A 16,868-nucleotide genomic window follows, 5' to 3' on the forward strand; every position below is an offset into this window, starting at 1 on the left:
GGAGCGGGCGCGGAGCTGCCGCGGCCGCCCCTCTCGGTACCGGTTGTCTCCACTCCCTCTCCACGTCGGGGAGGCGGGGGAAGGGAGGGAGGAGGAGGAGGCGGCCGCCGCCGTCCTCCATTTTGTGGCGGGGGCAGAGCACTGCCGAGCGCGGCGCTGCCCGGCGAGGGACGGGGCGGGGAGGCGCGAAGGGAAGGCAGGACGAGGAAGGGGGAGAGGAGGAGGAGGGCGAAGTCCGCGGAGGCAATTAGCGCTAATTAACGGAGGGGGCGCCGCGGTGGTGGGGGCGGGCGGGGCGGGGATTAGGTCAGGGTCTCGGGCTCGGCGGGAGGAGGAGGAGGAGGAGGAGGAGGAGGAAAGCAGCGGGGGGAGCGGTGCTGGCTGCCGTCGCCGCGGCCCCCGGAGGGGCGGCTGTTGACTCCCTCACTCCTTCCAGCCGGCTGCTGGCCCCCACCGCCGGGCGCGATGGCAGTTGGCGGCTGAAGGAGCCCCAGCGCCCTCCCCTGGACGAGGTAAGGGCGGCGGGGGGCGGCGGGGGACCGGGGCCGAGCCGTGCTGCGGGGCCGGCGCCGCGGCTTCGCCCCGGGACGTTCCCGGGAGGCGGCCGGGGGGGCGCTCGGGGTGCCCCGAGCGCGGGGAGAGTGGCAGCGGGGGAGCCGAGCCGCCCCCGGAAGGATCCCGGGGTGGGACGGTGCCGGCGGTGGAGCCCCCCCCCCCCCCACCGCCCCGACCCCGAGGTGGGTGCCCGGGGCGGCGGGGCCGCGGAGGGACCGTCCCGGGACACCCCCCTCCCCGTTCCCGTCCCGGCCCTTCGTGCGCCCCTCGGCCGGCCGGGTGTTTGCCCGGGGTGTGCTCGACCGGGGGGCGAGGAAGGGGGTGAGGAGCGAGGAGGGGGAGCCGAGCCCCGAATGCAGCCTCGCAGCCATGGGCTGGTCTTATTTTGCAGAAGTGGGTGTGCCAGGGAGACAGCTCAACAGGTCTCGACACATTTCTCTGAAAACTATACTTTACAAGGGAGAATTTATTGTAATCCGGCAGTTTTAAGTGTTCGCAGCTTTTTCCTCCTTTGGGCAGACTTGTATCTGATTTTTGACACGTTTCCTACGCTGGATGATTCGCTGTTTTTTTTTGACGTTGGGGAAATTGTCAAATGGAATAACTACATTTTTCCTCCCCTTCACGTAAAGAAAAAAAAAAAAGGCAGAACTGGAGGTAGATAGCTATAATTTTTTTTTCCAGTGGCTGTTGCGGTGTCCACCTTAAACGGCCCAGCAATATTTCCGTGCTGTTGGCAGTCCGTGAGATTTCGGGGGGCTGCCCCCTTCCCGTGCGGGGCCGCGGGCCCGGCTGACGGCGCTCCCCGGGCGTGACCCCCGGCGCCTCGGGAAGCCCGGCCGAGCGACCCTCGGCTGGGGCACACGAAAGGCCGGACGAGGAGGTGTCGAAGGACCAAGAAGGGTTTTTGCGTCGGGCTTCTCCCGCTCGGGACGCTTTGCCCAGGCCAAAGCTCGCTGGGGCCACCTTAAAATTTTTTACACGTGGGGACTTTTTGTTGATCGCAGCCTTAACTTTGGCATACAGAAAGCAGCGGCGGTCGTCGGCAGTCTGGAGAAAATGGGCGACAGAGACGGCGGGTTTATAATTAAGACGACCGTAAACTTGTTGTGAGCACTCTTGGGTCGCTCTGCTTAATGGGTAATTCCGCGGCCAGGCTTTCACCGGGGCATTGCTGCCTCTTACGGGCTGGGGGGAGTGCGAGCCGATGGCTGTTTGCTGTTGGTGTTAGGCCATAGACAAACAGTATAGAAAGTTTGCGTAAGAATTTACAGTTATTCTCCAAATATTTATGCTGTGTGCCAAAGATAAATGTAGTAAATACAAACAGATGAAATTTAGGAGATTTGTTAGATGTGTTTGGAGAATAGCTGTGAGCTGGTAAAATGAAGCTAATAAAAATTCTGCTTTATCTTTAGTTAGCTTTTATTTATAAATTCGAATTTTATTTAAAGAATTGCGCTGAGTTTGCTTCAAGAGTCACGAGTTGCATTTTAAGCTGAACTTATGCGAAGATGGCAAACTTCATGTTTTGTGGTGGGGAGGTTGCGTGGACAATAACAAACCCCTGAGATTTCGTCTGGCTGGTAGGACCGCGTTTGCGCGGGCTCGGGAGGCTGCGGTACCTGTTGTGGCAGATGTGTCCGAACCTGCAGGGAGAGAAGTGAATTCGGGAAAGGTGATAAATGCCCTGCTTAAGATGTAACTCAATACCAGGGAAAGTTGCCTTCCAAAATTTGTAAATTGGGTACTTTTAACAATTCTTATGCCTTCTTACGTGCTAGGATGGGCAACAGAGCTAGAGAGGGTGTTCAGAAAGATGTCTTGTGCTGTTGTCTGATTCTGAGTTGCGTGCAGGCAAACTTACCACTTCACTCAGGTTTAGCAGTGCTTTAAAAAATATACTTCCTTGTTACCGATCAGAAATAAAAACAAGCAAACAAAACCCCAAAACCAGTGGGTTTGAGAGAGACGTGACACATGTCAGTCAGTTCGTAGCTCGATCTGCTGTGCTTTCATTCTCAGAGCAGCTAAACCAGGTTCACCGGGCTAATGATTTAGACTTTTTTTTTTTTAAGCTGTTATTAAAATATCCTTGCTGTGCTAACTTTGAATGCTTCTGATCTTTTTATAGCTAATGTTACAGTAATGGATTCCAAAGAATTGCTTAACTCGTCGGATCAAGACGAAACAAGGAAAAATGCGCTCATCAGTACCAAAGGAGGGATCGTGATGGACTTTCATCCACCCTTCAGGGGTGGAGCTACTGTACAAGCCCCTGTGTCTACATCTCCTCTCCCCACGTCTTCTCAGTCGGATTCCAATCAGCAACCTGCTTTGGCTGACTTTTCAAAAGGATTAGTAAACAATGTGCCTCAGCCAGACCTTTCCAAGGCAGTGTCGCTCTCGATGGGACTGTACATGGGTGAAACAGATGCGAAAGTGATGGGAAACGACCTTGGATTTTCGCAGCAGGGCCAAATCGGCATCTCTTCTGGAGAAACGGACTTCAGGCTCCTGGAAGAAAGTATTGCGAGCTTGAACAAGTCCTCGAGCCTGGCCGAGGACGCAAAGGGAGCAGTATCTTCTGAGGTGCCGCTTGAGCCAGATTTCCCAGGCATGGCTGGCCGCAACGTCCCTTCAGAGTCAGGAACTGGAGTCCAAAGCCAGGTTGGCTCGAATGGTGGCAACTTGAAGTTATTCTCTGAAGACCAAAGCACCCTGGATATTCTCCAGGATTTAGAATTGCCACCAGTATCGCCTGGCAAAGAGCCCAATGGGAGCCCGTGGAGGCTTGACCCGTTGCTAGATGAGGGTGGCTTGCTGTCCCCTATATCTGCAGATGATGCGTTTCTCCTGGAAGGAAATCTCAGTGAAGACTGCAAGCCTCCTGTTTTATCTGACACTAAACCTAAAATTAATGACCGTGGTGACCTTTTACCCAGTTCCAAAATGCCAATGCCTCAAGTGAAAACAGAAAAGGAAGACTTCATTGAACTCTGTACTCCTGGCATAAAGCAAGAAAACATGGGCCCAATTTATTGTCAGGCAAACTTCTCTGGGTCTAATCTGCTGGGTACTAAAGTCTCTGCCATTTCTATCCACGGTGTCAGTACCTCTGGGGGACAAATGTATCACTATGACTTAAATACTGCATCACTCTCTCAGCAGCAGGATCAGAAACCAATTTTTAATATCATTCCATCTCTTCCTGCCAGTTCAGAAAATTGGAATAGGTGCCAGGGATCAGGGGATGAGACGTTAGCTCCTTTGGGAACGCTCAACCTTTCTGGCAGACCTGCTTTCTCTAATGGCTATTCAAGGTAATTAGTTTTTGTTGCTCTTTATTAAAATACTACAAGTATGTTTAGTACAACTGCATGCATGCTGGTGTGTTGGGTTTTTTCTTTTGAAGTCAGTCGTCCCTTTTACATTTGTCGGTGTGACTGATCAGACATAGTTATTCTGCAGTACAACGGGAGCTTTAACCAAGTACTCAACTGTTGGCATTAAAGGGAAGAAAAGACGAGGGGAGCTGGCATGCTTTAAAAAAGAAATAAAAATAAAAATTCTGAGATACAACCTAGAGGGAAAATTGAGTACGTGGTAGAAGGATCCATACACAAGGCAGTATAGAAGGAGGACGGTATGGAAGGAAGTATTTAAGTGTATACAAAAGCTGCTTCGTTCTCAAGGGTTAGAGGATCAATCACTGTGGGTTTTTTTTTTTCTTCCTAGTGTTACTTAAATGTTATGCACAAAAATAACTTGGTTGCTGGGTAAATTTCTAGAATTACATTGAAGCTGAACTAGAGTTTTAGCTTTGCTTGGTATTGCATTTACCTTACATGGACAAGAAGATTCCGAGTAGGAAATACTCAGAGGTTTGTTTAATAACTGCATTTAAAGAGAGAATATCTGCCGTAAGATGTAAACATACCTGGAATTTAACTCTTAAATAGGACTGCAGGTGGGCTTGCTTTACAGGTGTTTTTTTGGGAGCAGGGTCTGTTAGGGGAGCTGGTCAGTATGCGTTTCAAGTGACTTCATAGTAGTGTTTTCTACAAGTAATTCAGAGGTGCAGATATTCATGTAAAACACTTTTCCTCTGCCCTTCAGGAGGAAGTGCGATGGTGGCGGCTTTCTCAAGGAGTAGCTGTGTAGGTCTCCTCGCAGCTGGGGACGGGTTCTGGTTTCAGTACAAACACCCCACAGTCTCTGGCCTCAGTGGAGGAAGAGGTTTTTACTGTGTTTCTGTGGAGTCTGAGTTAGAAAATGGCTCTTCAAGTCTATATACGTAACACCAGTAATTGTAGCTTTTCGTGAAGTATCTGTTTTAGCTTTCTTTTTTTATTGCCCCACTGACAATTGATCCCCTGAGTGTTAGCTGCCAGTCCCGGGGCTCTCCCTACACGTTATTTGTTCCATTTTCCCATGGTTGGAATGAAGTGTGTCAGAGTTCCTCCTTTGTTTCAGGAAGACAACTTTTAACTTGCTTTCATTCTAGATTTCTTCCATAGTTTCTGATTTTTGTAGTGAAGATGTGGATTTTTTTTCTTTGAAATGTTTAAAGCAATTTGTAATGTAAGGAATTCGGAAAAGAAAATTGGAATTTGTGGATAAATTCCACTTTGGTGTATGAATATTGAACGTGCCTTATCATTTATTTTGACAGAGTAGAAATCCTTTGTGCTAACCTTTTGCATAATCAGTCCAACTTCCATGTTGTTTTTAGTTTGTTTCATGGGGGATTTTTGTTTTTTTGGGGTTTTTTTATTTTGCTCCTGCTATATATTTAATGGCAATAATTATAAAATCTGTATCAAAGCAAGAAGTATTTCTGGGTTTGGGAGGTGATTTTTTGGTGACTGAGTAAGCAGATTGCTCACAGATAATGGAAACACCACTTCTGAGAATACTTCTGTAAAGTTGATGCATTGTTTTTATTTTACAGAACTATTTAGGTAGAACCAAGTGCATTCCTATGTGAATGGGTCACACGTGGATGTTTGTCCGGCTTTTGGGGCATCTCATAAATACTCTTTTTTTATATACTGTGCTGTGGTGAAAAACCCACTCAAGCTGCTAATGTGTACGGAGTGTGTCTGATCCTAGAGTAAGGAGGACAGCAGTGCTAGATGTTATCGTTGCTTTTATGAAGCAATGTTGAGGAGTGTGCTGGGTGTGTTTGTGTTGGAGCTGCGCGGGCAGCGCTGGGCGGGCGTGCGGGGAGAGCTGCGGAAGCCCTCGGCGGAGCTCCCGCTGCAGGCGGTGGAGCATCCTCGGCAAACGTCTGCCTCCGCCACGGGACAGCGTTAGCAACGGGGTGCTGCAAGTGTTTATGTTCTTGCTTCCTGCAAGGTTGTCTTATATTGCTTGCTTTTGCCTTAAGATAATGGACTTTTTTTTCTTAATTTAAGGAATGTGTAAAGAAGTTTAGGGCAGCCTCTCGTTGAGCTTTGCATAAAAATTCATTATTTCTAGCCTTTGTGGAAGCTCTTCTTACTTCCCGAGGATTTTTACACACTAAAACTACAAAGTCCGATTCTAAAAACAGTGTTGCTTGGGTTTGCTTTATTTATTTTTTTTTTCCATAAAATAGAGGCCACTCCATCTCCTTTTTAAAATGCCTGAGATACTAATGTATCCTGAATTTGAAGCAAGAATTCTCTTTCTTCCTGAACCTTGTCAGAAATATTTGGTCTAAACTGGGTTAGTTTAAGGTGATGTATTGTGGATTTGTTTGTTTGTCTTACAGAAGACTTAACAAAATTGGCATTTGTTCTAGAAACAAAGGAAGGACTCTCTTGCCAGGTTCCTGTGGTCTTTTTTCTTTTAGTACTGATTGAGGTGAAGGCTGGGATTTTGAGAATTCAGAACTGCTAAACTTTAATCTCCAATAGGAAATATTTCTTGGTGTTGGTACAATTATTTGAGTATTCACAACATTAATTATATATGAAACATATGCAAAGAAAAGCTGCAGTTCTGGCCTGGCGTTTAATCTGTCCGTTTTAACAGAAAGCATGTAATGTCTCTTTATAGACACGCAGTCTTGAATTGGTGTCATGCAATTTTTGAGTGATTTTGCTTCTAAGGATAGCACAGCATGCTGCCTTTAATGAGACAAGTGATAATCAGGACTGAGAAAGCTAATCAATTTTCCTATGAGTGGTAGGAGTTATTCTGAAGTTAATAAGCAGAATACAAACAAATTCCGAAATTTGTTCGATGTGAAGGAATCGGCAATAGTCAATAAATTACTGTCGGTATCTCGGGGTTGTAGAAGAGCCTGCCAGTGCTTGTGCTGGTGTGCAACACTTGGAGCTGCAGCTCGGCGTTTCGGCAGCTAACGCTCAAAATCTCCCTGAGCAGCAGCGAAACTCCGAAGAGGGCAGGACGGCTTCGTTCAGGGTTGCCTTGGCGAGGTGTCCCCTCAGAGCGAGCGAGCTGCCGAGCAATCGCAGTGGAGCGACTGAAGGGGAAGGTGCATAGAATCAGAGGGAGGAAAAAAGTAAGCTAACTGAGAAAACTTGCCTTAGATTTTCTTTAACAGAAGAAGTGAGGCAGCATCTGGAAGAGGAGTGAAACAGGCTGGAAGCATTTGGTAAACGCTTCACTGAAGAATTAGGGGGTTTGATGGTGCCTGTCTCTGATGGGATATTATTTGTGATTTATTACACCGGTGAAAACTGTTAAAATTCAAGGAAATTATTTTAGCAACACACACTTGTAGGATTCTTGCGTGGTATATACATTAAATCCATCGCTCAACATTTTTAATTCCTCTGAGTTCCTGGAGATGTGGCTTGTTGTGGGGGGAGTGAAGGACGATGAGAAACAACACAGCGACGCAGGGGTTTCTGTGTGCCTTTTCTCTTAGCCTGCAGCCAGAATTTACAAGAACTGGGCCCCACTGGCAGTGTTACGGCTTCTCTTATTACATTTGAAATCATTCCTAGTACTTAAGCTTGTGGTGGGGGATAAGGATCATTAAGGAAGTTTAAGAAAGGACAAGAGCTGAGAGAAGCCATGAAAGAGGAGGAGAATCTGGAAGGGGGAAGAAGTTTTGCTGATCGGTCACAGTCCAGAGCCTTGCTTTCAGGAGCAGTTACCTTTCTGCTGTCACTCTTTAATGGGGATTCTTCTTGGGAAGGAAGGGGGGAAAAAAGTTTGCTAGAAATGGTTAAAGGTCAGTTGTCCGTCTGTCTTACTGCATTGTTTCAGCTTGGCTTTTGGCCAAGGCCCGTGGCTTGGCACGGTTGGATGTAGTACTTTAAATGTTGTCTGACTCAGCAGTATATAATGTATGGTACATTTGGAAATGAGTCTTTTTTAATAATTCTATTTTGATATAAAAAACAGACCTGTTATTTGGAGGGAGTGCTCAGGGTTTCGATAGTCTATGTTGTGATTTGTCAGCTTAATGTAATACTGTACTTGGGTTTTGAGTCTTGGAAATACACGACAAAAAATCTAATTGTTTTGGCAGAAAGGGATGAATCAGGAATGTCCTGCAGCGTGTGCTGTAAGGCGCTACGAAAAGAGAGCTAGATAAATGATCGGTCATGTAAGATGTAATCCACTTTTTCCAATTTTAGCTGATCCATTCAGCTAGCTGATAGCTGAGTAGGTTTTTGGGAGTCCAACACAAATTGTTAATTTCTGCTAATTTATTTCCCCCTAAAATGATCTCTATTTTAAACCTAGTTTTAACTTACAAAGCATTGATTTTTGTTGCCCATTACGTATTTTTTTTTTAATCCATCTTAAATGATGGTTGAACCCCATTGTGCTCTTCTGCAGTGAAAGCAAAACTACAGTTGAAGCATCTCTACTCATGAGTCTTCTCACAAATGTGAAATATATGTATTATACAACTCCTACATCATCTGTTTACTGTGTAAAAGCAAATTGTCTTGGAGATGCAAACGTCCCCTCTTACTTTGACTGTTACTGCTCATTCTGGAAATGAAGAAGTGGTAACTATTCTATACATATATGTAACTGCAAATGGGAATTATTTTTTATGTTTTAAGAGGTTACCAAGGCCTTCTGTCTTCCTAGGTTCCCTTTTATTGCCACCACCTAGCAAGTGGGCCTTTGGGAGCTTTCTCTATTGTTTTAATTCTTCTGGTTTTTTTAAATGTTGCCTAACCTCAGGTAGTGAAAATCAGAGGAAGAACCTGGCACTGCTGTCTTGGATGTCACGCTCGTACCAAAGTTTGACTGTTTACGTTTGTTACGCTTTGCAAAATTAGATCTGTTGTTTCTCTCATTTCCACACCAGATTCAGCATCTCTGGCCACAAGCACTCTTCACCTGTGCATATGCTTGACCTAGTTGCATTTCCAGGGCAGATACTGTTGTTCTAGTGATCAAAACTCTGCAGTTAGTCTGGAGTGTGATGGGAAAGGCTCCCACCAGCATGGCTTTGGGCTCAAGTGAGGATACCTTTACAACTCTTCGCTGCCTCATTCGTAAGATGTAGTTCAGTGGGATCGATCCTGTACTGACTAGTTTGACTCCTCTGATATGTTGGTCACAAAAGTTTTAGCCACGCTCCTTTATATTTTGTTCTTTATTGATCTACAATATTCAGTCAAGAAAGCAAACTTTTAACTCATTGTCCTCTTATTGTAAGCTGGTCACAAAAAGAAGCTAATAGATTTATTTTTAAAATTTTTTTAGTAGTGTGTGGCTTCTGAGTCTCTTTGGAGTGCTTCTTGGAGCAAATGAGGGATCCAGTGTTGGCACTTCAGTGCAAAATGTGATTTGGAGCCTTTTTCTGAGGCCATTTTGTTAAAGCTCTTTACCACTGGCCTGAGAAGCATTCGTTCCCGTGCCACTGGGTGTTGTGATCAGAAACTTCACAAGCCTTACAAGAGGAGAGCAACTCAGCACTCGGAAATTTGCCTGGGAGAAAATGAACATACGTTTCTTGGTAGTAACTCTTCTCCTCGCAGAACCCTTGCTTGTGGAGTTCTGCAAGACACAGTTATATCTCCATTCATTTTCTGGGGTAGATGGGGACTGCCTAAGCAGGTGTCCTACCACCGGTGTGCTGGTGTAGCATAACGTAGGCATTCTGCAAATGGTTCCAGTGTCATTATTCTTGAGACAAATAACATACCAATAAAACCCTGTTTTCAGTCCAAGTTATAAGCAGTGGGAAACACTTTGCAGAGCTGTAGTTACAATTATCTTGGGTTTGTGCTATTAAAATAACTGAAAGCGTGTCGCCGCTGGCGTACAGAAATGAACTTTAAAATGTGTTCGTAAAGTGATCAACTTCTAACTGTTCTTAGAAACACAGAAACAAGCGTGTGTGCAGCAGTTTCTGGGAAGAATATTGAGCTGTACAGTGTGCGGCGCAGCAGACCCGGGGAGCTCGTTCTGTTAAGCTCTCTTTGGTTTTATAGTCTTTGTCTCCCAGAGTCTGGCAGTATACACAGATTTTAATCTTATTTACTGAAGTATTAATGTATTGCATTGTTGCATGTACAGATTATTCATGTTCCCATCACAGCGGTTTTCTGCCTGATTCACTATAGTATGATATCCACTTATAATACAGCCCTTGCTTGAATAACCAAGACACTTGTAGACCAGGAGTTAATCCTGTTCTTAATGCTGGGTTCTGGAAATACTGGGCAGATACTGTCAGTGGATGGCCTCATCCCCACGGGACAGAAGTGAATCAATACAGCTGGAACAGATGACACACAAAAAAAGAAAGAAAAAAAAAAAAAGTTCAGCTCATTGTCTTGGCACTGACTTGACATCAACTAGTTTCAAATATATGCAGGAAAAAAACAAAATGCAAAAATGAGTTAACGTTGTCCATATGTGAGGGGAGAGAAATGGTGACTACAGCTTTGCTGGTCACCTGCAAAGGAATCTAAGCAGAGGGTAACCTGCACAGAGCGTGCTCCATCCGTGTGGTGGAGCACTTAAGCGTCTCAGACTTAATTAAAAGGAAACTGAAAGGCTGTGGACGTGCAAGTCTTGCTACCTCGCGGCAGAAGTGCGAGGAGGTGTGGGTTGTCCCCTGTGCGTCGCAAGGCCAGCATCTTGAATTATGGTAGTTACTGGAGAGGTGAGTAATTGTGCTTCCAGAAGTAGTGTGTTGGGTTGGGAAAACAATTCAGTGTAATTACTTTGTCACTCCTGAAGGTTTTTCTTCTTACCTCATCTTCACTACAAAGAAGGTGTAATGTTGTGCACATGCCTCCTACGTCCTTACCTGATTCAGCTTACACTAACCTCGACCGTGACGTTTTCTGCTAGAAGTATTTTCCTGGCTGAAACGATGTCTTCCTGTGTGCGAGCTGAGCCCTGCATTGCTTGAAATAGAACTATATGTACTGTTGCAAAAGCACATCCCTTCTCCTTCTGTGGCCCGCACCGCTGGATTTATCACATGGCCACTTCACGTGTCCCAGAGGTGCGTTTTGGCAGTAGCAGTGAGGTGTAACTGCAGCTTCCCCAGCTCCTGCTCAGGCAGAGGTAATGCTGGCGAGCACCTCCGCTTCGATTTTGTAATGCAGATGATGTCGGTTTTTCTCGCTGCGCTTATGTGAGACTTAAGTTTAGATTCCAGGACACAGTGTTACTTATCCAGGATATCATGTAGAGTTTTATAATAATGGTTCCTTAAATCAATAATCACTACAATTGTGTGGATTTCTGGAGGAAATCGTGCTCCTCAGAAGTCATTTGACACCTTCTGTGGAGTACACTTCTCTACCAGCCAGCTGCATTCTTAGTATAGTCCATATCAACTGGTTATCACTAAAACTCTGTATTCCATCTGCACCTATAGAGCTTTCACTCCATGTTAAGTCTTCCTAGAAAATTATAATTCTGATGCACTTTGAGAATTAATATCCAACTGCTAATATTTTGTTGTGGAGATGTGATGTTATATGCAACTTCCACTTTTTGATCAAATATCTCAATTTTCCTGAGATTGCAAAGGCAAAATGCTGTTGGGGAAGGACTTCCAATATAGTAATAATGTCTGTCTTGAATTCAATTCACTACTACTGTAATTTAGTTAAGAAACTGAGTTTCATATTAGATTTTACAGTAATGCGTTCTTCATACTATTTGTAATAGGTTTGTACAGTTACTGTGTGTCAGAAAACAGCTGGAGATCATGAACATATTTATGCATCACAGTCACACAAGATTTAATATGAAAGTTCTGAGCAGCAGGGCACAACTTACTCTTGCTTTATTCAGATACTTCATATTTCCGGTTGCTTTCATTTGCATAACTAAATTTTAAGTACATAAAGGATGCTAGTTTTCTTTTAAAAAAAAAAAATCAGGTCACAAATGAGTAGTTTACCTCAAAATACTACCTGGGAAACTCGGGAAACTTGCTGTACTGTCAGGTAAGAGTAAGTAAATGAGTATCAATGAAGTATGTAGTTTATTCAAATAAGCAAATAATGGAAGTGATTTTATAGCTTTGCAGTTGGTTTTCTTTGGTTTGGTTTTATTTTGGAGGATCTGAGATCCGATGCTTTGATTGTCAGTCTCTCAAGAGAGCCGTGAGAAGTGCTGTAATGGTCCTTGTCTAAAGGATCTGCTGTGGCGGGCTTCTGGCTGCGCCGGGGACTTCCGCCTTGTCTTGTATTAGAAACTTGGAGCGTGGGGCGTGGTGTTTTGGGGTTTGCTAGGGTGTGTTCCTGTCACCGAGTATTTGAATACCCACTTCTCCTGGAAGTACTTGTTGAGAAGAGGAGGTTGAAGGTGGATGGCCTTTTTGTTCACAAGTGGGCAGGCAGTAGCTTGGCTGCGTCTCTCTGGTGGCGTGAGAAGGGCGTGAAAACAGGACGTCTGTGGTTGGAAGTTCTGTGAAATTTTTTGAAAATGAGTTTTTGGTCTTGGATGAGAATTCTCCAGCCATTTTACAGCTCCTTTCCAGCTGTGTGAATTGTGTATGACAGGAGAGGCCTTCGTTCGCTCTCTTCCTTCCCAGCTGGATGTTTGAAGAGGACAGTGCTGCTTGGGGCGTGTGGGCGTCTGGCCTTGCTTTGGGCTTCAGCACATCTGGGAGTTCTCTAAACCTGCATGCTGTGTCTCTAAACCATGCCTTCCCGTGCCGTCATAACCTGCTTTTCAGAGCACAAGTGTGAAGTTCTGGGGTTCTTCATGTTTTTTGTTGCTAAGCTTCAGAAGAGCGGCTCTGCTGCATGCTGGTCTCTCCTGAGCTGAGAGTCTGGTGTCTGTGACAGAAAAGAGCAGCTGATGCAGTTTATTTTTGTTGTCATCGCTTGGAGAACCTGCTTGCCTGGTGTGTGTGCGATCGTATGTAATGATGTAGTAATAGGGTCTGGTAGGGCTTCGTGTGGACGGGGAGCTCCGCCAGGAGAGCGCTGCCAGAACACGTCAAGCGCCGCACATGGCGGTTGCTTCACGGTGGAGCCTCTCCACAAAGCAGGAGTCACACGCTTGGGGTGTTTCTGGTGGCACGTGGAGCGTGGTGTGCTGCTGGACCTCCGCAGGCCGTGCTGCGGCCTGGGTCTCTGCTGCTCTCCTAAGCAGTCCTTAATGAGTCCTCGTTCATTCACTGACGCTTTTAAGAGCTGGGACACAGGGCACGGCTTTGAAGGAGGTTGACTGTTAAATCGATGTGTTGTCAGGAAGGCATTGTGTGATCTGTCATACCACTTAAAAATGAGGTGTGTGTATGAATACGGTTATAATGTGCTATTGTAAATAAAACATACAGTTTTTCTGTAGCTTTTCACTTGATCAGATGATGTAAATCGGTAACAATATATTGTAAATCAACACATCTACTCCATAGGCACGTTATGTATTGATGTGTGCCTGTGTATGTTTTCCCCTTGCTTATTTTTGTTTCTAAGAATTTTCTGTTACCTTAAAGCCGTTGGCTAAAGGTTTTTAATAAATCGGTGCTGAAAACATCCATGTGCTGCATGCACACATGTGGATCAGTTATGCAAGAATGCAACCGATGCATGTTAACTTAAAAAAAAACAACACTTTGCACACTCTGTAGCTTCATGTCCTGATTTCAGTTTGCATATTACCTGGCTGTTCTCTCGCAGATATTTTTCATGGGTTACTTTTGCTGCCAGGTACTTTGATGGTTTGTTTTGCCTGTTGAATTTCTGCTATATGAATCGCTAGACAATGAAGTGCATTGTCCCAGTATGAGGGTGATGTAGATATAATTAGACTTGTTTTTAAAGAACTCTGCATCTTGGTTCTCTTAAAACTTGGAGTAGATCAGAGTATAAGCCGATATAAAATATTTAAGAAAAACAGCCTTATCTGAAAAGAGGCATTTAAAAACATTTTCAAAGTTAGAGATCCTGGACTTGGTATCCAGAAAAGCTTTTGGATGCTGGAGATGAGTGAAGAAGTATGGAATTTCACTTCACAGTTTAATTGTAGTAAGATGATAAATGTTTATTGAGATAATAGCAGACTGCCTATGAAATGGCCGGTTCAGATTCTTTCTGAATGCTAGAATTCCTTATAATTGGTCTTTAATGAGTGGGAAAAACTTTACTTAAAGATTAAATCAGCAGGTGAGTTGGATGAAAGCAGTTGGCGCAGGTCGCGGGAGCAGAGGGAGCTGGCAGCAGGCGAAGGAGCCCTCTCCTTGGGGCAGGTGCTGGCGTCTCAGGCAGGGATGGGCAGTTTGTGGAAGGCAGGTAATGCAGACGCCGAATACGTAAGCTGATAGCTGGAAGAGGAAGAGGGGGGAGAATATATTTGTAAGCGGTTGCAGTAACGCTAGTGATGGGATTGGAGGGGCCTTTGGGGACCCTCAATCCCAGCCCGTTCTGTCATTGTACCTTGTAGGAAATGCAGCTTGCAAACCATCCTGACGTGCTTCGTGGTGACACGTGGTGACACGCGACTTGCACCAAACAGAAATCTCCTCCTGTCCAGTGTAGCGGCCTTACTCACCGCAGGCTTTTAAATCTACTGCAGGCTTTAGTATCATGGCCTTACAGAGAAGCTACGTAGAGGTTGACACTTGCTGGCGCGTTGCTGGTGAGAGTCCTGTGAGTAGGTGTCAGGGCCGGCGCTGCCTGGCGAGGTGCTTCCGTTTCATACAGCTCACATCAAGCTGCAGGTCTGCACCGCTTGTACACCCAGAAGTTTCTGGGGTAGCCGTGCTGTCCTTCTATAGCACAAGTGAAAATCAAATACGGAGGGTAATTGAATTATGTAATATATGGGGCTGCACCTCATGTATTCAAAAAGAAACTGAAAGTGGGAAGAACAGACATATGCTGTTGGGACTTCCTTTGCAAACATTTAGGGCCTTAGGTGCTTACACAGCCTGTCACGGTGCGGAGAGGCCGACGGGCGCAGCCCTGGGCGGTACGTGATGCACACCCCCGCCTCGGGGAAACAGCAGGGTTGTGAAGGAGCGGGGCTGGGGGTCGGAACGTGTGCTCATGAAACAGGAGATAGAGAAGTAAAGACTGTCCTGAGTTATATCTGAAAGCTGGGGGATCGTTTAAAATAGCCTCAAGAAACCAGCTTTTTTTGACCGTAAGTACCACTAGAAACTGATTCACCTCAGTGTAACAGTTTTCTCATGAACGCAAAAAACTGTTATCAAATTTTAACTTTTAAAATGTTAAAATCTTGATGAGGAAATTCTAAAGAGATATTAGCGAATTATTTTTAGTATGCTGTTTTCACTTATTTCAACAATCACCTCTGGTAGATTCCAGAGGAAAACAACTATGATGAGGCTGAAGGGCTGCACCACTTTTTCTTAATTCTTGAAATTCAGTAAAAGAAATTACTGTGTTTTCATTTAGCCCAGTAGGATTAGGTCTTAGGAATATGCTAAATTATTGTATTGAAGAGATACTTGCTATGAAAAGAGTGGTTTAAAATGGAATAAAATATAAAGAAAGAAAGGTAGTATGTTACACTCACCTGAAAATAAATTAAGCAAGTTTGTTTTCGCTACCTTACTGCAATTTCCAATTGTAGATTAAAATCAAATTTGTAAAGAATGTGTGCTGGTTTTGACTGGGATAGAGTTAATTTTCTTCAGAGTAGCCAAGCCAGTATGGGGCTGTGTTCTGGATCTGTGCTGAAAACAGTATTGATGTTTTCCTTACTGCTGAGCAACGCACACAGAGCCAAGGGCTCTTCTGCCTTGGGGGGGCTGGGGGTACACAGGGATTTGGGGGGGACACAGCCAGGACAGCTGACCCCAACTGACCCAAGGGTGTCCCAGACCCTGTGGCGTCCTGCTCAGCACATGGAGCTGGGGAAAGGAGGAGGAAGGGCGGGATGTTTGGAGTCATGGTGTTTGTGTCCCCAAGTCAGCGTTGTGCGTGACAGAGCCCGGCTGTCCTGGGGACGCTGAGCACCCGCCTGCCCATGGGGGGGGGGTGAATGGATCCCTCGCTTTGCTTTGCTTGTGTGCGCGGCTGTTGCTTTACCTATTAAACTGTCTTTATCTCAACCCACAAGTTTTCTCACTTTTACTCTTCCGCTTCTCTCCCTCATCCCACTGGGGGAGGGTGAGCTAGCAGCTGTGCGGTGCTTAGTTGCTGACCGGGGTTAAACCACGACAATCCTTTTTGGTGCCCAGTGTGGGGCTCAAAGGGTTCGAGATAATGACAGATTTGATTGGAACGTGCTAGATCGAATTTATAGCTGTTACAGCTGTTTAGCTATTAATTGGCAGGCTCCTGTGCTTGCCATGGGGCTTGCTTGCTGTACTGTATTTTAGAGTCTGGTGCTCATTAGTGACTGCTTTTCACTTTCACTGCTTGCTGTACTGCTTATCGTCTGGCTCTGCCGTGCCTGGGCGTGTTCTGATAACGGCAGTGGCCATGTGCCTGGGCTGGGGGGTGGCCAGAGCATCGCTGTGTTCTGTGCTGCTGCACTGGGCAGGCTGGAGCTCCAGTGGGAGCTGGAGTCGAAGGGCCCGTGACCTGTGGATGAGTCCACATGGGAGCAGGACCCCCTGTGAAGGGTCTGTGGCCGTGGATAAGGCCATGCCAGAGCAGGTACATCCTGAAGCCTCTGAAGGGGTTGTGGCTGTGTCTGTGCCTCTGAAGGGGTTGTGGCCGTGTCTGTGCCTCTGAAGGGGTTGTGGCCGTGTCTGTGCCTCTGAAGGGGTTGTGGCCGTGTCTGTGCCTCTGAAGGGGTTGTGGCCGTGTCTGTGCCTCTGAAGGGGTTGTGGCCGTGTCTGTGCCTCTGAAGGGGTTGTGGCCATGTCTGTGCCTCTGAAGGGGTTGTGGCCGTGTCTGTGCCTCTGAAGGGGTTGTGGCCGTGTCTGTGCC

The 16,868-nt window shown here is 45.9% G+C and overlaps 1 protein-coding gene across 4 annotated transcripts in view; it reads left to right on the forward strand.

Moving 5' to 3' along the window:
- Positions 1-327: 327 nt before the first annotated feature.
- Positions 328-16,868, forward strand: part of NR3C1 (nuclear receptor subfamily 3 group C member 1) — a 74,066-nt gene continuing 57,525 nt past the window's right edge. Inside the window, exons 1-2 of one of the 4 annotated variants that reach the window (XM_074838927.1) lie at positions 328-512; positions 2,690-3,878. In XM_074838927.1, the coding sequence (XP_074695028.1) occupies positions 2,704-3,878 (1,175 nt within the window). In that variant the 5' untranslated portion in view covers positions 328-512; positions 2,690-2,703. Of the gene's footprint in view, positions 513-1,210; positions 1,696-2,689; positions 3,879-16,868 lie in introns of those variants that run through there. The other 3 variants (XM_074838929.1, XM_074838926.1, XM_074838928.1) reach the window with 3 other exon arrangements.

Source organism: Strix aluco, chromosome 13, assembly GCF_031877795.1.
Source record: "Strix aluco isolate bStrAlu1 chromosome 13, bStrAlu1.hap1, whole genome shotgun sequence".
NCBI classification, from domain to species: Eukaryota; Metazoa; Chordata; class Aves; order Strigiformes; family Strigidae; genus Strix; species Strix aluco.